This window comes from Benincasa hispida, chromosome 3 (assembly GCF_009727055.1).
Source record: "Benincasa hispida cultivar B227 chromosome 3, ASM972705v1, whole genome shotgun sequence".
Classification (NCBI taxonomy): Eukaryota; Viridiplantae; Streptophyta; class Magnoliopsida; order Cucurbitales; family Cucurbitaceae; genus Benincasa; species Benincasa hispida.
In genome coordinates this window covers 28,708,841-28,731,674 of record NC_052351.1, presented here as the reverse complement: position 1 = coordinate 28,731,674, position 22,834 = coordinate 28,708,841, and the positions used below count along the sequence as shown (strand labels likewise).

The following is a 22,834-nucleotide window of genomic DNA, read 5'->3' as shown; positions in this document are numbered from 1 at the left end:
ACGTTTTCATTTGTAATCATATTTAATTTAAAACTAAATTAAATATAATTTAAATTTAATTTCTAAAATTGATTTTTTTAAAAAATTATAATTTGATATCAAATATTAAATTAATAAAATACCTAAATCAAACATGAATCATATTCATGAAATCAATATTTAAGTCATCATTTAAATATACTAAACTCTCTAAATACGTTTAATTTCAAATAAATTTAAACGTTAATTATATCGCATATAATTATCCAAACCGTAAATTGAATTTGAATACTTCAAATCCACTTAATATTCTTATCAAAGGTTTAATATTTTACAAGCTAGTAGATGGACCTTATAAACCTACAGATCATGAACTCCAACGATTTAAGATTAACTAGCCAAACCTGTCAAATCGAATTAATCAACATTTATTAACTATCAAGACATACCACTATAGCTCAGTAGTTGTACTCTTCTTACTGTAGATATATTTCTGTCCACTCGATTTAAAGATAATCAGTAAGTCTATCCTACACAGGTCTTTCGTATTTACAACTAAGTAAAACATACCATTTTACCTCTGTGAATACATCTTGCTCCTTAAGTCTCCACTAATCATCTATTTACCTATGCAGATCAACTCGCATAAACAAGAGTTCATAGTTAGCTTAGAATTAAGATCAAGTTACCTCAGGCCATCAATTTAAAATAGTCAATTTTAATAATAAACGGTTGTTATAAAGAAAAGTGATTATTTCGTGGTATGATCTTAGGCAAACATCTTTTGTATAAGATGCCTCAACTCGCATATCTCTACATGAATGATTTCGGGATCACACCGTTTTTATCGATATACAAAGTGAGCCACATCTATAGTGTCCCCAAGATGAGGTACCCAATTCCATTCATATACTTATTAACCTTTCTGGCTATATACTAAAACTTGGTTCTTTTTTATGTCTCTACATAAAGTTAAAATATTTATACTATAACCGTGAGTCTATTTATTGAATTTTATAACAACATGCAATTTCAATAATACTTTTACTGAATGAAGTCTCAATAATATTTTTATTGCAAAATAGAATATGTTTAAACAACACGAACGACGAGTTTCAAGACATTTCTAATAAAAAATGGTTCAAATAATCTTAAATTTCGTATTAAATTTAGTTGTTTATCTTGTTTCTCCAAATCATAAACTTTGAATTAAATTTAAATTAACCCATTTTATTGGTTTAGGTTTTATGTTATCTCTTCCTTGTCTAAGAACTCTAGATTTGAAAGAATACAACAATATTTTATTTTCGTTGCTTTAGTAGGATTTTGAAAGAAAAATAATTTTATTTTCAGTAGTTTTGAGTTGTCTTCAAATAGAATCAAGTGTAAATGGTTAAAAATCCCCAACAAATAACCTAAATTGGTTTATTTAAAAGAAAAATTTAAGATTTAATTGAAAGTTTGTATTTTTTTATAAGAAAGTTTTAAGATTTTAATTTATATAATTATTAATTAAGTTTTAATTGATCAACAAGACAATCTTAATAGTAAATGATATGAATTCGAAGTTAATTAATTTTAAATTTTGAAATAATGATAGGTGTCTCTTAACTGTAGTTATATAATTTGGTGATAAAAGATCCTAATAATAGACTCAGGTATATATAATATAACAATCTTTCAAAAATTTATTTTTCCGTGAGAAATGTAAACAAAGACTTTTTTTTTTTAAGACGTCATTAAAGGAAGAAGACTTCAAGATTAAGAACTAATGAAATTGTAAAGAAAAAAAACTTGATATTGCGAAGGAAAAGGGTGGCATTCAAACCCCAACACGTTCCTTCGTTAATACTGTACTGCTTAACAGTGGCGGATCCACGCCTGTTCCTTTTCTCTCTCTCGAATTTCTTTCTTTCAGCTTTCAGCTTTCAGCTTTGAAATTTTTTAGCTTCTCATCATCAATTACATCGTATATATAATTTTCTTCTTATTCTTCTGTTGATTTTCCTTCTTGGGTGATTCCAATTTCTGCACTTTTTCCTTCTTTCTCATTTGTTCACAAATGGGGTTTCTTTACTGATTTGATTTTCCCCGTATCGACGATCTTATTCAAGTGGGACTCTCAACGCCTCCAATTGGGGTTTTCCGGTAAAGGATCTGTTTCAATTTTGCTCAATTTTGTTGTTGTTCATATGGCTTCTTCTCACAATACTCATTCTGAGACTGCAAAAGTTGAGCAAATTTTAACTGAATTCTTTCCTAAAACGCTACAAATTATACTGGAATCGAGAGCCCCTTGTATTTCATCGCGTAATTTTAGTGGTGAACAAGTTTTGTCTTCTCCATCTTCCTCTTCCTCGTCTTCCTCCAGCATGAGGCCGAGGGATAAGTGGTTTAATTTGGCTCTTCGTGAATGTTCTGCAACATTAGAGAATATTGATCTCTGGCGTCCGAGTTATCACGAACCAATGGTTGTAGATGTTATTTTGGTGCAGAGACAATTTGGTTTAGACTCTGTTAATGCTTCTCCTAGGAAAGATCTTGTTAGGAACTCGTCTCTAAAAGAGAAATATCCACTCTCTTTCAATTCTGATAAGGATGAGTTTGGATGTCAGACCAAGAGTGAGAAGGTTATAGAGAGATGGATGGTGCACTATGAAAGTAGGAAAAACCGGGATAGTAATTCCGGTAGCAGAAGGTCTAGTAATAGTACTGCACATACGTACAAGAAAACCATTTTACTCTTAAGGTCTCTATATGCCTTTGTGAGACTTTTACCTGCCTATAAGGTTTTCCAAGATATCAGTTCATCTTGTCAGATTCACCCCTTTACTCTAGCTCATCGTGTGTCTTCCTTTGCCGAGCCTTTCACCCGGAGAGAAGAGGCCGAAATGCAGCGTTTTGTTTTCACTCCTGTGGACACTTCTTGTGGTAGACTCTGCCTCTCGGTGTTATACCGCTCATCCCTATCCGATATAAACTCTGAGCCATCAACTCCTATATCTCCTCAAGTTATTCCTGAATATGTTGGGAGCCCATTGGCAGATCCATTGAAAAGGTTTCCAACGCTTCCTGTAACGATAGCACCAACTCATGGATCTCCATCGTCGTTGCCATTCTCGAGGCGTCATAGTTGGAGTTATGACCGTTTTAGACCCTCCCCTCCTTCAGTCTCCTTTTCACCTTCACCTACACATTCAGAGTCTCATGCTTTAATTTCAAATCCAGCCTTTTGCCGTCTGCCTCCTTCAAGCTTACCTTCACATCCGCCTGAAATGGTTATGGGACATAAAGATAATATGAATTATGATGAATATTATCCTTCTTCTGTCTTTTCCCAATCACCCTCACTGTCACCCCCAATTGGCATTCTTGTAAGGCGCTTGCCAAATGGTCTATTGCAGTCTGAAAGTGCTCCTCCAAGTGCACCCATTGCAAAGCTTCCCCATTCCCCTGCATTGTCAAGCAAACCGAATTTGCCACCATCCCCTCCCCTTAAAGCTTCTGGACCAATTATTTCTAGAATTAATAGAGATATTGGTCCATTGCTGGCTGGCTCTGCAATTGGAAAGGTATATTTCTGCTTATTGCTACCCACTCTGAATGTGTTATGTTCAATGTATTGATTTGTTTTTATCTTCTTTAGTCATCTTCTCTTGGGAGAGATGAAAGCCGAAGAATTTCAGGCTGGAGGGTATCATCCAATAACTCACCAATTTCAAGAAGCTCTAGTAGATCTTTTCCAGATGATTTAGATGATCCAGAGTTTCCCTGCCCCTTTGATGTGGATGATGATGAGATGATAGATAGAGGTAGCAGGTAATGACTGCTCATGTTCTTCTCTTTCTGTGACGATAGTAATTAAATTTGTGGACATGTTGTAATTGAATTTATGTCCTTGCTTATGTTTGAGATTATTATTTGTTGAAGGTAAAGATTTAAGTGGCAACAATATAAGAAATCTTGTCTGCAACTTTTCTACTTTGAACATTAGTTACTTTAGTTTTGTAATCTTCCAAGAATCCAACTTATGAAATCTTTTATCAGAATGATAATGTGTGTCAAACAAGAGGGACTCATATTTATAGAGTTTGTTATGAATGGGGTAAAAGGGAAATTAACCTAGAATATGATCAAATTAACCCTATTCTTCCTTCATCAAGAACGGCCTAAGGGTTAGGGGTAGAAGAAAGCCTCTTCCATAAATTACTCAACCATCGGCTTCCGGTCACTGATAATCATGAGGAAGGTGTGTAGTATAGAATTGTGTTAGCCAGGTAGCTTTCTCGAAAGGCGACTGCCCGGGCTTTTTTTCTTTTCCTTCCAACAGTAATCCAAAAATAGTCCATAATCTCTACTTCAATTTCTAGTTCCTATCACACTGGTACCATGCCATCATTATTTGGAAAGGATTTGAAACTGAGCAAAGGACTACTAGAGATGTGTAGTATAGAAGGAAATAAGAATGTCTTGGTATTGGGGAATTTGATGAAAATTAAGATTAAAAAGACAATTTAGAAAAGCTTTAGAAATTAGTTGTAATGAGCAATTGTAACAAACAGATAACCATTCTTATTAATGCATGTCCTAGAAGAAAAACAAGCATGAGGATAGAGAGGAATCAAAATATATGAAGCCGGTTAAGTAGATGAGCATAGGAACGAGACAAATTGGGATGGACATTGGGTTTGAAGAAGCTAGAAATTGCTCGTGGGGAGCTGAAGACTGGAAGTTGAGTTAGGTCCAATTAGAATTGATGTTGTGCAGATAACATTGAGGTGAGGAAAGCTCATCAGAAGGCTGCAGTTTGATAGTGATAGGTAGGAGAATGGTTGAGAAGGTGACAAATGTATCAGAAACCAATTGTGGCTGTTGAAGAACACATAAATTTGGCCTTTGAGCTTGGTGAATGAATGGTGCATCTTGATGTAATTTGTTTGTAGGTTTTTGTGTCTTATGTTTAGGTAGTTGGTTTACTTGGTGTGCTTAGCCACTTACAATTCTATTAGACGAGACATAGGTAGGATCCCAAGGTTTTTGACAAGGGAGATTTTGATTCTCTGAGTAGTGGAATTGGGCACTGTAATTTTGAAGCATTTCAGGCTTCGAATGGAAATTTAAATGCCAATTTTGGTGTGGGAAGCAAGATTATTGTTATGGCCGAGTCAATGCATACTTTAAAATTCAAAGGTTGGATGGACAAAAACTAGTAAGGATGTGGTTGAACTTCAATACGTGTGGCATCAATAGTGCAGAAAGATGGCAGCTGTTAGGATAGAAAGGGGAGGCATATGGATTGGGTCAAAATAGTGTTCCCTAACGAGTTGGAAGTGGGAGTTGATTTCAAAGTTAGGTTTTAAAGGGATCCAATCACCAATGGACGAGGTTGTTGGTAAATTTAGAGGCAAGGGAAAGGAGTTATTGCTCAAATGGGTTATGAAATTAGAGAGGCAGAATTCTGAGGTCATTTTGCGTCTTTACCAGTAGGAAAAGATGACAAAGGATCATCACCTTCGGTCGTGAGATTTTCTAGACCTCTGGGAATTAAAAGAATTTTGTATGTACAAATAGAACTCGGATGGAGGAGATAGGAGAATACAAAAAACAAGATGTTGACTCATTGGTCTTTTGAAAGAGGAAAGGGACGGCAAAAATTTCACGCCTTAACCATAGAGGAGAGGATTGTCGAATGAGTTCCATACTCACTTGGTGAGGTTTCAAGAGTATGCCTAAACCTATAACGTGATAGGATGAGCCAACAAGAATATAAGGTATGATCTAGTGATAGTTGTCTAAGAAACAAATTTGTTTTGGAGGATTCTTGTAATAGGGAATTGGTTTCATTGCATATGTATGAAACGCCATCAAACTTCTGTTAAAGGAATACTGAAAAGCTAAAGCTGTCAGTACATAGATGGAATCTTCAGATTACTTGGAGCCTAATCCGTATTGAAGCCATAACAAATTTCGTGTTAGTGTTTTTTTGTTTGTTTTAGAGAGAGCCAAAAGTGAGGGACCGTGTAAGTTCATTGTATTCTCAAGGATGGATTGAGTTACGACACTCCATTCAGTGTTATTACGAGGTTCCTTTTTTTTTTTTTTTTTTTTTTCCTGATGAAGACGCTGCCGACAAGTCTGAGGAACTTGTGTGGAGTTTGGAGAGAGAATCTAAACTCATGCTGGTCCAAGCATGTTAGCATTCTATAGAATTTATATTAGGCTATTAGCTTATATGCTATTTATGTTGTTAGAAAGAGGTTTATTCTGTTCAAACAAAGCACTTTCAAAACATATATTGTTGATCTTATTATGAATCTCAACATTAGCAGAACCTTCAATAATGACATTTGATAGACTACTAAACTATCATCGTTTACATTTACCTAGCTCAAAGTTGAGCCTATTTCTCAAACACAAGATGATGTAGGAAGGTTAATCAGTTTAGGTTTCTTTAGTTATGGTTGATTATCACCAACCAGCCTAACAGCTTATGATAATTGGTTATAGTTAATTTGATGTTACCGATACTCTTAACGCTCTCTAACTTGTGGGTTTGAAAATTTGTACGAGGTCCAAGAAGTAGAAATCCATATTAATCGAGGAGTGAATGACATTATAGGAGTTTGAGCACAAGACCTCTTGATATTAGGTTAAATAACCAACCAATCTGAAAACCTAAAGTTAGACGCATTACAGTAAATTAAGTTATATCAATACTTTTAACATGGCCATTGTTATTCAATTAGATTTGGTAGCTAGCTATGGCTAGTGTTAATCGTTATTGAAAGTATTGAGTTTAGGCCGTTCACCTCAACAACTAACTGTATTAAGTATAAACAGCTTATGCTATAAAGCTGACTTGTAAAGATTAAGAATGTTCTTGATCCAATAAAAGAATATCCAAATGCATCATATTCTTAACTAGACCCCATCAATGTTTAAAGAGACCATACAACCTGAGATTTATTTGTGTCACAATCTAGGATCAGCATCTTAGTTGCAGCCTACTTGAAAAGTTCTAACTATTGCCACTCCTAGAGAAATAAGATCCCAATTGAAGTTGAACATGAATCTTTCTCAGGTAAAAGAAACACACTGTTCAAAGAATATAATCTTTTCGTATTATGGATCACTTCCCCGAATATATTATATCGTCCTCATTGTCAATACTAAAGTATGCCCTTAGATTTTATAGATCTTGTTCAACTAAGATCATTACTTGAATAGGGCTCCTCACCTGTCTACCCTTCGGCTGTGCTTGTTTTTTGTAATGCATCTCAGTTTCTTATTAAAGATAATAAAATAATTGTAGATCCATTTTATGGTCTTTTCACTATTGGTTTCTTTTGAAAATAAAAAGAAGAAAGAAACACAAGATTTACGTGGAAAACCCTAGATCAGGGAGAAAAAATCACGATAAAGACTGATTTTTTTATTATTAATTCTGATACACAAAGTACAAGAGAATAGGCCAAATAAATGGACTAGTGGGAAGCCTTAGGGTACACCCAATTACTAAAATACCCCTAGGGTTACAAGCTGTTTTTCGACACTCCCCCTCAAGTTGGGGCGTAAATATCAATAAGACCCAACTTGCTGACACAGTAATCAAAGCTTTGTCTCAGTAACCCTTTTGTGAGCACATCTTCAATTTGCTGATTTGAGGGAACATAAGGAATGCATATACTTCCGTTGTCAAGTCTTTCCTTGATGAAGTACCGGTCGATCTCAACGTGTTTTGTTCTGTCATGCTGAACAGGATTATTTGCAATATTTATTGCTGCCTTATTGTCACAAAACAGTTTCATTGGGAGCTCATTGTCTTGATGAAGATTTGACAACACTTTCATCAACCAGATTTCTTCACATATCCCTAAACTCATGGCCCGATACTCAGCTTCTGCACTACTTCTGGCCACAACACCCTGTTTCTTGCTCCTCCAGGTCACAAGATTACCCCAAACAAATGTGCAATACCCTGATGTTGATTTTCTATCAACAACAGACCTTGCCTAATCAGAATCAGTGTAGGCTTCCATGCAACGTTTATCAGACTTCTTGAACATTAACCCTTACCTGGTGTATCTTTCAGATATCGTAGGATGTGTTCAACTGCTGTCATGTGTTCTTCACAAGGAGCCTGCATAAACTGACTGACAACACTCACTGCATATGAAATATCAAGTCTCGTATGAGATATGTATATCAATTTCCCAACTAACCACTGATACCTTTCTTTATTGACCGGAACACTGTTACTAGTATTGCTGAGCTTTGAATTATATTCAACTGGGGTGTCAGTAGGTTTGCACCCAGTCATTCCTGTTTCCGTTAGAAGATCAATCGTGTATTTCCGTTGGGACACTGAGATTCTGTCCCTAGACCGGGCTACTTCCATTCTGAGAAAGTATCTTAACTTCCCAAGGTCTTTAATTTCAAACTCTTTGGCCATCTTTGCTTTGAGTTTCACAATTTCATCATCATCATCATCAGAGAGCACAATATCGTCAACGTACACAATGAGAACTGCTACCTTCCCTGAAGTTGACTTCTTTGTAAAAAGTGTGTGATCTAAGTGCCCTTAGGTATACCCTTGTCCTTTGACAAAGGTGGCAAATCTGTCAAACCAGGCTCTCGGAGACTGTTTCAACCCATATAGCGACTTTCTTAGCCGGCAGACTTGCTGTTTGAACTGATCTTCAAATCCAGGAGGAGGATTCATGTAGACTTCCTCCTCAAGTTCTCCATTGAGAAAGGCATTCTTTACATCCAGTTGATGCAGAGGTCAATCTCTGTTAACAGCAACTGATAGCAATACTCAGATAGTATTGAGTTTAGCTATGGGAGAGAATGTCTCGGAGTAATCTACCCCAAAGGTTTGAGTAAACCCTTTGGCAACTAACCTAGCCTTGTACCGATCAACAGTCCTATCTGACTTGTACTTTATAGTAAAAACCCATTTGCACCCAACTGTCTTATGCCCTTTAGGTAGGATCATCTGGTCCCACGTTCCATTTTTCTCCAGAGCCCTTATATCCTCCATAACAGCAGCCTTCCAAACTTCAGTTCCCATTGTTTCCTGTATGTTACTCGGTATCACCCCTGTATCTAAACTAGTGGTAAAGGCCCTAAATTCAGATGACAGGTTATTGTATGTCATGTAACTATGCATAGGGTACCTTGTACATGATCGAATACCTTTCCTCAGGGCTATTGGAAGATCAAGAGAAGCATCATACTCCTTCAGACTGTCAGAATTTCCACTGTGATCACTAGTCTCCTCGCTTGGGTCTCATCTTCAGAAATCACCACCTTTTCACCATTATCTCTAGTATCACTCACATTTTCTAGAGCTGTGTTTGAATCGTCATTCACTGTCGTTTTCCCATTTGCTATAGTGGTGCTGTCAGTACCTTTTCCTCCTTTTTCCTCTCTGCACTCGTTAGTCTTAGTACAAGTGTCAATCTCATTAATTTCAGGAATACACGTACCTGATGTCGGGTTTGACTCATGGACTGGAGCCGGAGATGCAACAGGTGACGCTGCTTCCTTCCTAAGATTCTTCCTATAGTATATTATCCATGGGACCTGATTGGTAGGGAGGATAGGACCGACATGTTCGGGAATAAGAGATGACTCCAAGGGAACTGTATATGTGGACCAGTTAGTCTCTTCACTAGAGGTCTCCCCCCTGAAGATGGCTAACAGGGATCCTCAAGGAAGGTGATATCCATGGAAACAAAATATTTGTGAGAGGATGGGTGGTAACATTTATACCCACGCTGATGGAGTAGATACCCAACAAAGACGCATTTTTGAGCACGGGGGGTAAATTTCGTGCGGTTTGGACCATGGGAGTGAACAAAGGCAACACAACCAAAAACTCGAAGTGGTACATCGGAGACTAAACGAGTTGTAGGGTAGGACTCTTTCAAACAGTCTAATGGGTTTTGAAAATTGAGGACTCGGGAAGGCATTCAGTTGATTAAGTGAGCAGCAGTAAGGATGACATCACCCCATAGGTAAGATGGGAGTGATGTGGATAGCATTAAGGACCTGACAACTTCCACTAAATGATGATTTTTCCTCTCGGCTACCCCATTTTGCTGGGAAGTGTAGGCACATGAACTCTGGTGGATAATCTCTTTGGATGCAAGGAACTCCTGGAAGGAAGCGTTAAATAATTCCCGCCCATTGTCACTTCTCAAAATATCAATCATGGCATTAAACTGGGTTTCCACAGTGGCATAAAATTGCGGGAATACAGATAACACCTCAGACTTATCAGTGAGAAGAAAGACCCAAGTAAGCCGAGTGTGGTCATCTATAAAAGTGACAAACCAGCGTTTCCCTGTAGAGGTTGTGGTTGGTGAGGGACCCCAAACATCATGTGGACTAAGGTGAAGGGTTTGGATGGCTTATAGGGCTGGGAGTGGAAGGAGACACGACTCTGTTTGGTACGAATACACACTTCACACTTTAAAGAAGACATATTAATATTGCGAAATAAATGCGGAAATAAGTATTTCATGTATTGAAAGTTTGGATGTCCTAAGCAGTAATGCCATAACAGAAAATCATTCTCCGAGTTAGAAAAATTTAAGGAGACAAGGCTAGTCCTATAATCATTCCCAGAGGAAGCATCATCGGTTAGGAAGTAGAGTCCCCCATCGTGTCGGGCAGTGCCAATCATCGTCCCCGAGCTCAGATCCTGAAATGAAATAGAGTCGGGTGAAAATACTGTCTGACAATTCAGATCTCTTGTAATCTTATTGATGGATAACAAATTATATGAAATTTTAGGAACATGCAAAACATCCCGCAAAACCAAACCCTTAAACGGAGATAAATCCCCTTTTTCTGCAACAGGTGCGAATGACCCATCTGCAATCCTAATTCGTTTGTTACCAGCACTTGTATAATAGGAGAAAAACTGATCAGAGGTACCAGTAGGATGATCTGTCGCCCCTGAGTCAACAATCCAAGTTTTTTTACCGTTAACACTAATAAGCCCAAAAGATTGTATATTGCCTGACTGGGCATTGGTGCTGATTCCAAGCGTACTCAGGTTGGTCGTATTGTCTGCTGAGGGAAACTTAGGCAGGATATTTTTAGTGGGTAAAATAGGGAAAGAATTTACCGGGTTTACAGAGTATACTGATATGTTGGCTGAGAAATCTTGAGTGTTTGTCCCAAGAACCGTTCCGAAACCGGCAATCTTCTGTTGGAGATGGGCAAAACACCGTTGGAGATCATTCGATCCTCGGCAAGGTTGCTGTACTGACCCATCTGCCGGCGTCATTGGAGTAGATTGCTGGATCGAAGAGCTGGTCGAAGTGTTTGGTCAGAAAAAGTGGCATGCTTCAAATTCACCTCCAACCTTTGAACTTAATTTGATACTAAAAATTGTCGAGATTGGTCTTAAACTTGATGGATAGCACTTTAAAAACCTCAAGATCTTGAGTCCAAAATTGAAGTTTCGGTGACCGCCAGTGCTGGGAGCAACAACTCCAGAATAAAGACCAACGGCGGCTGAACGTGGGTTGAGTGGTAGAGAATCGGTGATGGTTGGTCTAGAACCCCAACCAGCTAAGAAAGATCGGACACTACCTATAGCGAACGATAGTGCTGGAACGGAAACTAGCCAACTGGGGCTAGAATGAGGGACGTCGGCGAATAACACAAACCTGACCGCATGGACGAGGGTCGAACAACAATGGAACGCGTAGCGGCGAGATCTGTTGTCAGCGACGGGCGCGAACAGTGATTGAAGGTGACTAGCACTACCGGCGGCAACCCAGACGAAGGCAACGATATAGCAGATCTGGAATGCAAGGCAAAATCTGAGGTAGGTTGGTGGCTAGGGCTTGACGCCATGCTCTGATACCATGTTGAAAATAAAAGGAAGAAAGAAACACAAGATTTACGTGGAAAACCCTAGATTAGGAAGAAAAAACCACGATAAAAACTGATTTTTTATTATTAATTCTGATGCACAGTTCAAGAGAATAGGCTAAATAAATATACTAGTAGGAAGCCCTAGGGTACACACAATTACTAAAATACCCCTAGGATTACAAGCTGTTTTTCGACCGTTTCTATGAAGAAGGCTTGAATTGTTTTTCGGATAAAAAAACATTTAGGCTTCATCTATAGTTCTAAGCAATTCGTTCCTTGTGTAATACCTCGCCTAAATATGAATCTTCAACTTCAGTCTTTTACCATTCAAGCCACCTCATTAATATTATATTTAGTTGTGTGCAACAATTTCATGCTATATTTTTGTATGATCATCATCATCATCATTTGTTTTCTTATTTTAATTAGTGACTCCACATTTCTTCAAACATTAGAAATATTAGTTGATGTGGCAAAAAAGTAGTGGCAGTGCATATATATTTGAGAATCGATATCCACCCAATGAAGGAAGATTATAGAAGGCTCTTCAATCAATAGAATCAGAAAAGTGGAATAGCAACAAAATTGCTCGAAGGGGTTTTTTCCCCTTTATCTCTTTCTTTTCCTTCTGGGGGTGTGGGGGTAGGGAACTTGGAAATATAACAATAAAGAGAGATTCAAAAAAAGGGAAGCTGAGACATCCCTGCCAGACCAGAGTATCACAGGAAGGAGGCTTAAAGAGTCCCAAGCCTTGTTGTGGGCTTCTACTTCTTACTAGGCATTTTGTAATTATTAGCTTGGTTTGATTCTTTTGAACGGGAGTTTTTTTTTCTCTCTCTAAGTGGACTCCTTTTATAAGGCTCCTGTTGTGTCCCTTGTGTATTCTTTCATGTTTCTCAATGGTGATTTCTTATGGGGAAAAAAGGAATCTCAATTGCCATAATGTGGACAAGATCATACTTACAATAAAGTTTGAAGAGAGAACACTGGATAGAAGGACAAAGTCTAATTGAGTCTAAAACTTCAAGACTAGAAAACCTTTCATCGAAGTCCCGTTAGTTCCTCTCAAACTGGATTCTCCAATATGTTGCCATTGTATGCCCTTTTGTTTACTTTGATTTCACATAAATGAAAGTTTGGTTTTTCATAATTGCTGTGTTGGACTCGGACCATAGAATTCTAGCCTGATCAGTACTATGCCACTAATAAGTTAAGCAGAGTTGCATTGTTACTGCTGAGTGCTGAGCTATGAAGCACTGACACTTCTAAATTGACGAAGTGTTGGCGTCGGACACGCTCCGGCACGCCTCCGACACATGTCCGACATGTCAGTTGGCATGTCCATTACTTTATTATTATTATTTTTTGCTTTTCGACATGTCAAGACACTCCAAGCCACGCCTAGGACACTCCATATGCAAATTTTAGAAAAATAATGAAACAAGACCCACTATTGATAGCCCATTCAAGGGGCATTTTAAGCTGATTAAAATTAACTGTTCGGCCCAACATTTTCAAAATTCTAGAGTTTTTACGCACCTTCTCCATTCTAACACACTTCACCCTCAGGACTTGACCCATAGCCTTTTTTCAGAAAAAATAAAAAACCCACTATGCTACCTTTACTTTCTAACTTCATTGATGGCAGTGACTTCAACTTCAAGACCCACGGCCACTGACAACTTATGTGACTTCTCTTGCTTTTTTTTTTTTCCTTTCATTTTTCTCTCCCTTTTTCCCTCCATTTTTGCTTTTTCATACTTTTTGTTAAATATATGTATGCATATTTCACAATATATCAATTTATGCGCACATATTTATTTTTGTAAAATAATAATAATAAATAATTTTGTTCTCAATGTGTCGTGTCCTACTTTTTTGTAAATTGACATGATGTCGTGTTTCTTAGGTGCTGAGGAAACACCAACTAATACCAAACCATCTGAGGATGTTAGACCAAATAGTAATAGCAAAGGGACATTAAAAGAGGAGGTGCATTGTGTGAGTGTGTGATTGTTACCTTTTTAGGATTGTTTGCCTTTGAAATAATCTCCTATTAAAAGAAGAAGAAGAAGACACAATATTTACGTAGAAAACCCAAGAACAGGGAGAAAAAACCACAATAGAAGAGTTCTTTTTATTATTCTTTTTTCTTATCAAAATACAAGAGAGGGCATAAGTATAAATAGACTTGTAGGAAACCCTAATACAGAATAGGACAAAGTAAAAATACTAAAATGCCCTTGGGGTAATACATAACAACCCTTTATTTTCAACACTCCCCCTCAAGTTGGGGCGTAGATATCAATAAGACCCAACTTGCTAACACATGAATCAAAGCTTTGCCTGAGTAACCCTTTGGTGAGAATATCAGCAACCTGTTGACTAGAAGGAATGTAAGGGATACAAATACTGCTACTATCTAGTCTTTCTTTGATGAAGTGTCTATCGATTTCCACATGTTTTGTCCTGTCATGTTGAACCAGATTATTGGCTATGCTTATCGCTGCTTTGTTATCATAATAGAGCTTCTTAGGAAGATCACTATCTTGATGGAGATCAGACATAACTTTCTTCAACCAGATTTCTTCACATATTCCTATACTCATAGCTTTGTATTTCGCTTTAGCACTGTTTTTAACAACCACACCTTGCTTCTTACTTCTCCAAGTAACAAAATTACCCCACACAAAAGTACAATACCCGGATGTCGATCTTCTGTCTAAAACAGATTTTGCCCAATCAGAGTCGGTGTATGTCTCAATACATCATCTGTCGGTTTTTCTGAACATCAGACCCTTGCCTGGAGTAGTTTTCAAATATCTTAGGATTCAATTTACAGCCTTCATATGTTCTTTGTAAGGTGCCTGCATAAACTGACTAACTACACTGACGGCGTAGGATATATCTGGTCTAGTATGGGATAAGTAAATCAATTTTCCCACTAGACGCTGGTATCTCTCTTCATTGACAAGAACTTTGTTAACAAAAATCTCCCAGCTTAGCGTTGAATTCTACAGGAGTATCAACAGGTTTACATGTGGTCATACCTGTCTCTTTCAATAAATCAAGTGTATATTTCCGTTGAGAAACAAAAATCCCCTCTCTTGATCTTGTCACTGCCATTCCTAGAAAATACCTTAATCTTTCAAGGTCTTTAATCTCAAACTCCTAAGTCATTTTCTTTTTAAGCTTGATAATCTCAGCAGCATCATCCCCTGACAGAACAATATCGTCTACGTACACAATAAGAACAATGATCTTCCCTGATATTGACCTTTTTGTGAGCAAGGTGTGATCAGAGTGCCCCTGAGTATAACCTTGGGACTTAACAAAGGTAGTGAACCTATCAAACTAAGCTCTTGGAGACTGTTTCAAACCATGTAGAGATTTCCCGAGTTTACACACCCGATGGTCAAACTAAGCTTCAAAACCAGGAGGAGGGCTCATATAAACCTCTTCCTCTAATTCACCATTTAGGAACGCATTTTTCACATCAAGTTGATGCAGAGGCCAGTTTTTGTTAATTGCCACTGAAAGGAGAACCCGAACTATGTTTAGCTTCGTTATAGGAGAAAAGGTCTCTGGATAGTCTATTCCAAAAGATTGAGTAAACTCTTTAGCAACCAATCTGGTCTTGTACTTTACGGTGAACATCCACTTGCACCAAACTGTCTTATGACCTTTAGGAAGAGCAACACGATCCCATGTATTGTTCTTTTCAAGAGCTCTCATCTCTTCCATGATTGTAGCCTTCTATGCAGGAACTTCCATTGCTGCATGTATATTGTTTGGTATCATTACTGTATCCAGACTCGTAGTGATAGCCCTGAACTCAGAAGATAAATTACAGTAAGATAGAAAGCTATGCATGAGATATTTAGTGCAAGACCTGGTACCCTTTCTCAACGCAATGGGTAGATCAAGAGAGACATCATAATTCTCTATTTTATCAGACCCCTTATCAATAAGAGGATAATAATCACACTCAATTCCCTGCGGTAGAGTCTCATCCTCTGGTGCTTCTTCCAAAGACTCATCCCTACCTGCAACTTTGTCATTTTTTGGAGTTACATTAATTCTGTCACTCCCAACCACATCACACATATCACCCTCAATACAAGGATCAGTATTACCAGAAGTTTTGTCATTCTCACCCACATCACATATATCACCTTCAACACAAACATCAATATTATCAGAAGTAGGAGTACCTTGAGCTGGTGCTGGTTCCGATTCATGGACCGTAGCCAGAGAAGCAATAGGTGACATTATTTCCTTTATGAGATTCTTCCTGTAATAGATTATCCATGAAACTTATTTAGTGGGTTGGACAGTATTGTTCATACCCATGATAGGTTCAGGAAGCAAGTCCGTAGGAATTGAAGATGTGGACCAATTAGTCTCTTCACTAGTACTTGCCCTTTGAAGAGGACTAATGGTTAAGAAAATTTTATCATCAAGAAATATGACATCCATAGAGACAAAATACTTTTGTGAAGATGCATGGTAACACTTATACCCTCGCTAGTGAAGAGGATACCCGACAAAGACACATTTTTGAGCACGAGGGGTAAATTTAGTGCGGTTAGGACCATGATTATGGACAAAGGCAATGTACCCAAACACTCGAAGAGGGACATCAGGAATAAGGCGTGTGGTTGGGTATGACTCTTTGAAGCATTCAAGAGGAGTATACACACAAGAGCTTTGATGGACAATTCCTTTAGAAGCCAAAAAATCATGGATGGTGTTGTTAAAGAACTCACGACCGTTGTCATAGCAAAGGATGGCAATTTTAGTGTTAAACTGTCTCCATAGTTGTATAAAAATGTTGAAATATCGATGATACTTCCGATTTATCAGTGAGGAGGAACACCCAAGTAAGACGAGTGTGATCATTGATAAAGGTCATGAACCAATCTTTTCCAGAAGAAGTAGTGATGTTTGAGGGACCCCAAACATCACTATGGCTAAGGGTAAAAGGTTGAGATGGTTTGTAAGGTTGAGATGGAAAAGAGACCCGATGTTGTTTAGTACGAATACACATATCACAAGACAAGGAAGAGACATCGACATTATGGAATAAATGAGGAAATAAATACTTCATATATTGAAAACTTGGGTGACCAAGACGAAAATGCCATAACATATAATTTTTTTTAGCAGTTGAAAAACAAGAAGATAATAAACTAGTCCTATAACAGTTCCTAGAAGAAGCATCAACATTAAGGAAATAGAGCCCCTTATTGTGTCGGGCAGTGCCAATCGTCGTCCTCGAGCTCAGGTCCTGAAAGAAAATAGTATTAGGTGAGAATACAACTTGACAATCAAATCTCTAGTAATCTTACTGATAGACAGTAAGTTGTATGATATTTTCGGGATATGTAACACATCCTATAAGGTCAAACCCTCAAAAGGAAAGAGATGACCCTTTCCTGTAACTGGAGCAAAGGACCCATCTGCAATTCGAATTTTCTCATTACCAGCAATCGAATGATATGAAAGGAACTAATTAGACAAACCATGCAAATGATCTATAGCTCCTGAATCAATAATCCACGGTTTCTTACCATTAATACTAAGAAGGTTGAAGGACTGAAACATACTTGACTGAGCAATAGCACTGACCTAGACGGTACTAGAGTCATCTTGGTTATTCACCTGAGATTGAGACTGAGGAGCACCATTTGTAGAATCACTTACAAGTGCTCGGCCAGGATTTAGCTTATTGTTTGAATGATGACGTCTACCATTCGGAGGACGACCATGTAACTTCCAGCACTGATCTTTAGTATGCCAAGGCTTCTTGCATTGTTAACATACTGGAGGAGGTCTATTATTTTGCTTGTCACCATCAAGCCTAGATGATTTTGCACTAAATGCAACGGAATCTATGGAAGAAACAATAGGATTGTTCATGGCACTCAATCTATCCTCCTCTAAAGGAACCTCAGAGCAGACTTCCATGAAGGAAGGTATTGGTCTTTGTCCTAGTATTCGACTACGCACAGTATCAAATTTGGAATTCAAACCAACAAGAAAGTCATAAACCCGATCAGTTTCCTCAATTTTTGTATACTGAACTCCACCACACGGACAGTCCCAGACAATTTCACGATACAGATCCATCTCCTGCCAGATTAGAGACAATTTGTTGGACATCCATCGTTCCTTGTTTGCACTCATGGACCTGTTTACGCAAAGTGTACAATCGTGATGCATTCTGCCTCTTAGAATACAACTTCTATACTGTATCCCAAGTATCTCGGGTAGTCGCAACATAAAGTAAGAGTTTTCCTATCTGTGGTTCCATACTGTTAACTAACAGCGAACGAAGTAGAGAATCTTCTCCTTTCCAAACGTGCTTTTGAGGATCACCAAGTCTAGGTCTCGGAATCTCACTAGTTAAATACCAAAACTTGTGACACCCCTCGAGGGCCATCTTGATAGACTGAGTCCAAGAGAAATAGTTTTGGCCATTCAACTTTTCCCCTGTAATAAATCCGGTAGAATTTTCCATTGATGAAGACAAAAAAATTGTTGTAGGTAAAGCAGGGAAAGTGGTTACTGGATTCTCTGAATACATCGGTAGACTGGAAGAGGGATCTGAGTTAACGGGGTGTGACTGGATGTTTGTGGTTGTCCCAAGAACTGCTCCAAGAGCTGCAATCTGTTGTTGAAGATTAGCAAACTGTTGTTGGACCTCCATTGGAGATAGATTGATTGAACCCGTAGCACCATGACTCCCCGGAAGAGATCGCACATGGTTGGTCGTGGCCGACAAAACAGGTTGCTGTCCACGATGAAGAGATGAAGATTCCCTAGTTTTAAAAACATGCCTCTAGTTGTCAATGCCCATGCGACCCATGTGACTGACGCTCGGGTGGCCAGCAATAGGAAGACCGACACTGTTGCTCGGGTGGCCCAGGAATGCCAGAGTGTTCGCAGCAGTGGCGGTCGAACCTGTCATTGGCTACGTCTCAGCAGTAGGAAGGCGAGGCTACAGTGGCATGGCCGTCAGCTTGATGAGGAGCGGAAGGGCCGTCTGGAGGTATCGATCCATGGCCGCTTGCACGATGACGGTGCCACTTGTTTCGACAGAGGTGGTGTCGTCGGCTGCTGTTGTTGGTGAAGATTGAAAGACCAACGGTTGATTTTCGTCAATGACGGCTAGCGTTTCGTCACCATGCTTTAATACCATATTGAAAGAAGAAGACAATATTTATGTGGAAAACCCTAGAACAGGGAGAAAAAACCTAGATAGAAGAGTTCTTTTTATTATTCCTTTTTCTTATCAAAATACAAGAGAGGGCATAGGTATAAATAGACTTGTAGGAAACCCTAATATACAGTAGGGCAAAGTAAACATACTAAAATGCCCTTAGGGCTAATACATAACAGCCTTTTATTTTCAACATCTCCACCAGAGCACGGTTAAAAGGTGCTTTTATGTACTGTGAGGACAAGGACAAGGACAAGGGATCTTACATTAAAGCATCTGCTAGTATGGAGGGTTCACCATTTAGCATCCTCCCTGATAGATGGCCAAATTGGGTTAATGAGATCACAAATTTATATCCGTTATCTTTCACTTCAATGAGATTCCTTATAGAGGGAGCAATTTCCAACCATTTGAAGCTAACGCTATCTCCATTGGAATTAGCCACATTGTAGTGCCTTGGATATAATGACTTCTTCCCCAATCCACCAGTCCTCCCAAAAAAGGATTTTCTCCCTTGCGAAGCTTCAGCTTGTACTCTTTATCCACCGAGCTGTTGCATTTAACAACAGACTTCCAGGCCCTGTGAATGTCATACAGCCTTTGATGTTTGGAACTCCATTCATTGCTAGCGAGGCTGTATTGACTTGCAATAACCATCCTCCCATAAACTTCAGACTCATTCATGGACCCAATCCTATTGAGTTATGGCATGTATTCTTCATTCAAAATTTGCAACTCTCAGGCCTTTTTTGCAAGTAGTTTATTTATTATTATCAACAATTGGGATCTGCCTTTGTATGTTTTATTTTTGTTTTTGTTTTTGCTATCCTTTGTGGTTGGTGTGGCTAAAAGACTTGAAACTGAATATCATGCTGACGATATATATTGTTAGCTTTTGTTCTTTCGCTGCTTTCTTTTTCCATAGTCTAATATTCTTAGCCTTGGATTTATTATCTTTTGTCGAGTATTAATAGTTACAACAATTCATAAAATAACAATACGTAAGATTTAAATTTTACATCATATTTAAAAGCACTAAAACATATAAAAATATATTAATATAACTTTTACTAGTATATTTTATTTTGTGTGTTTTAGTTGTTCATTCCAAATTTTTCTTGGAAGTGTGGAATTGATGTATCCATTTCATGTGGTGTTTTTTTATCATCTATGTTCTGCTTCTACCCTCCTAAGAGGACAATAAATTAGGGATGTATCCTTTATTTGTTTTGTCACACCAATTGATTCGCATCCCAACCACTGATCCACCGCACTTCCCTGGTTGAATTACTGATATTAAAGTCTTCCTGAAGCAGCATGACTTCTTCCAAACTAGTCAAACTCTGGCAAAATACATTCCTTCAATGATAATGAGGGCTATAAATATTTGAGAACTACAGTCAGTCCTAGCCTTTATATTTTCCATACTACTGATGAGGCATCAACCACTACTGCTTGAACTTGATATTTAAACTTGTCTCGTAGTTATCAGAATTCCTCTTGGCCTACCACTACTACTAATCATTAGTTAGTATATCAAACTTCTTTAATCCCCTATTTGATCTCGTTCAAAGCCAGTTATCCCTACCTTTTCCTCCTGAATCAGCAATTGAGAAAGACTCAAGCTAGTAAAATTCCGTTCTCCCCATTTGGCTCCAAGGGACCATTTGAGATTGATCTTGAGGTAAGAAGGCTATTGAATCAGGGAAAGTTGGTTTATGAATAAACTATTATAGCTATTTTCAGCCCCAATAGAATAGCATTTCTTTTACAGCCTTCTCGCCATTACAGAATTAGGTGCTTCCCTGAGAAATTAGTTGTTTAAAATCATGATTTTGGAGCTTGAGGAAGTGAACATGGTTGTTAAATGTGTAGTAACTGGACGTAATTTTTTTTTTTTTTTTTTAAAATATATAAAAAAACTTGACTTCCATTGAGAAAAAAAAAATAAAATAATGCATGACTGAAAAAAATGAAGAGTCCATAAAAGGGACAGCTCAAGTCGATAGAAATAAGACTAAGCGAATAATTACAGAAGTGCTTAGAAACAAAGAATTTAATAAAGGACCGAACATTGGGCCCTCTGGAGATTCTATCGTTTCAGTTACACTATAATCCCACAAAAGTAGCACACACCTTGATCTACCATAAAAACCGCCCTTAATCATGAAAGGGTGGGTGGAGGATAAACTCCTCAATCGACTCCCTACGAGCTCTAAAACCATACATCTTACAGAATAGTAGCAGGAGATAATTTCCTTTGCTTTTACATTTCCTAAACTGGTATTTCCTTCATGTTTTATCCTGTGATATGTCTGATTATCATACACCTGAAATTGTGGTATATTTATTTTTCAACTGTCTGATTGAATCTTTATTTTGAATCTCTCCTAGACCTGAATCCTTCGACCAAAAAGGAAATCTTTGCGAGATGCTGGAACCTGGGGGATTTTTCCCAAGCCGTAAATCTCAAGATGCTGCTGTTGGCGCCCTAGTACGTATGCTTCAGAAAGCTTCACCACTTCGCCAAGACTTCACAAATTTCACGGCTGATCTTGGACGACCCCCTACACCTGATTCTCCAAGCAGAAATATCCAACAGGGAAATCAAATATCTGAGTCATTGGCTTCAAAGAGTCGCTATGCTGCCTCTAGTGTCACAGCCTCTGGTCTTTTTGTGCCTAAAACTACAGCTGATGCATTGGAAGAACTACAGAGCTACAGAGAGATGAAAAATTTGTTGCTAAGGCAAGCTGGCAACACTCGCACATAATAATCAAATATGGTCTGCAGTAGGAACCTTATTGTCTCATGAAGTCAGTAACAAGTATGTGAATATTTTAAGTCCTATGAATACATGTACAGTAATTTCCCTTTCCAAGTTGCAGGTTCTGGAGCTTGAAAGTACATTGGTTGGCTTCCATTTTTCTCTTCATGTACATATTCTTTTATATAATTGGGGAGATTGAGCATCAAGGATATGCAGTTATGAGCATATGACCCTCCCAGGGTACTTACAACTATAACCTCTGTAAATAATATAAATGCAAACTTGCCAAATCATTGAATTTTTTATTCTGTTCCATTGGAAAATTGAAAGCTCATTTGATCTGTTTATTTTATGCTCTATCAGATCTGTCTTTGGTTTATGCATGTAGAGCTTAAGGGTCCCTTATTTATTTATTTATTTTTTGGATGAGCTTAATGATCTCATTTTCCTTGTGAACTTAAAAACCAAATAAAAACAAAGATCAAATTGCATCCTTTAACTTTTAGGATTGTCTTTTATTTGGTTCTTGAAATTTTGTATTTAATAGGTTTACGTTTTTTCAATTGTCTTTTATCTTTTTAGGACATAAAGTTGTACATATAATACTAAATTGAAAGTGAGTCTGTGAGGGACTAAATTAGACAATAGACATTCTTAAGAGTTTATGAACCTTTTAGATATAAACTTGAAATTTGAGGAACCATATTTTTATTCAATAAAAAATATTAATAAGAAGTATGTTTCGCAGAACCATTTTTTAAATTTTGATTAATGTTTCAAAAAAAAAAAAAAAGACAAGTTAAAATTAGATGATAAAACAAACAAATTCTCAAACCCGATAAGCAAACTTATTTCTTAAGAAAAGATAATTCTTACGAAATGCACTTATATGAGTCATCATTTTTCTATATGAGCACATATAAATCGTTTGCTAATCAAAACTCTAATACAAGAGGATCAAA

General features: G+C 37.7%; 1 protein-coding gene across 1 annotated transcript; it reads left to right on the top strand.

Moving 5' to 3' along the window:
• The first annotated feature begins 1,767 nt into the window (after positions 1-1,767).
• LOC120073346 (autophagy-related protein 13b) lies at positions 1,768-22,187 on the top strand. The gene is made up of 3 exons (XM_039026132.1): positions 1,768-3,551; positions 3,626-3,798; positions 21,497-22,187. The coding sequence occupies exons 1-3, from the start codon at positions 2,172-2,174 to the stop codon at positions 21,873-21,875; spliced, it is 1,932 nt and encodes a 643-aa protein (XP_038882060.1). The 5' UTR covers positions 1,768-2,171; the 3' UTR covers positions 21,876-22,187.
• Positions 22,188-22,834: the final 647 nt, after the last annotated feature.

Coding starts and splice junctions, on each gene's coding strand:
- LOC120073346 (XM_039026132.1), top strand. CDS start 2,172: ATGGCTTCTTCTCACAATACTCATTCTGAGACTGCAAAAGTTGAGCAA. Junction 3,552..3,625: donor CTGGCTCTGCAATTGGAAAG/GTATATTTCTGC, acceptor TATCTTCTTTAG/TCATCTTCTCTTGGGAGAGA. Junction 3,799..21,496: donor ATGATAGATAGAGGTAGCAG/GTAATGACTGCT, acceptor AATCTCTCCTAG/ACCTGAATCCTTCGACCAAA.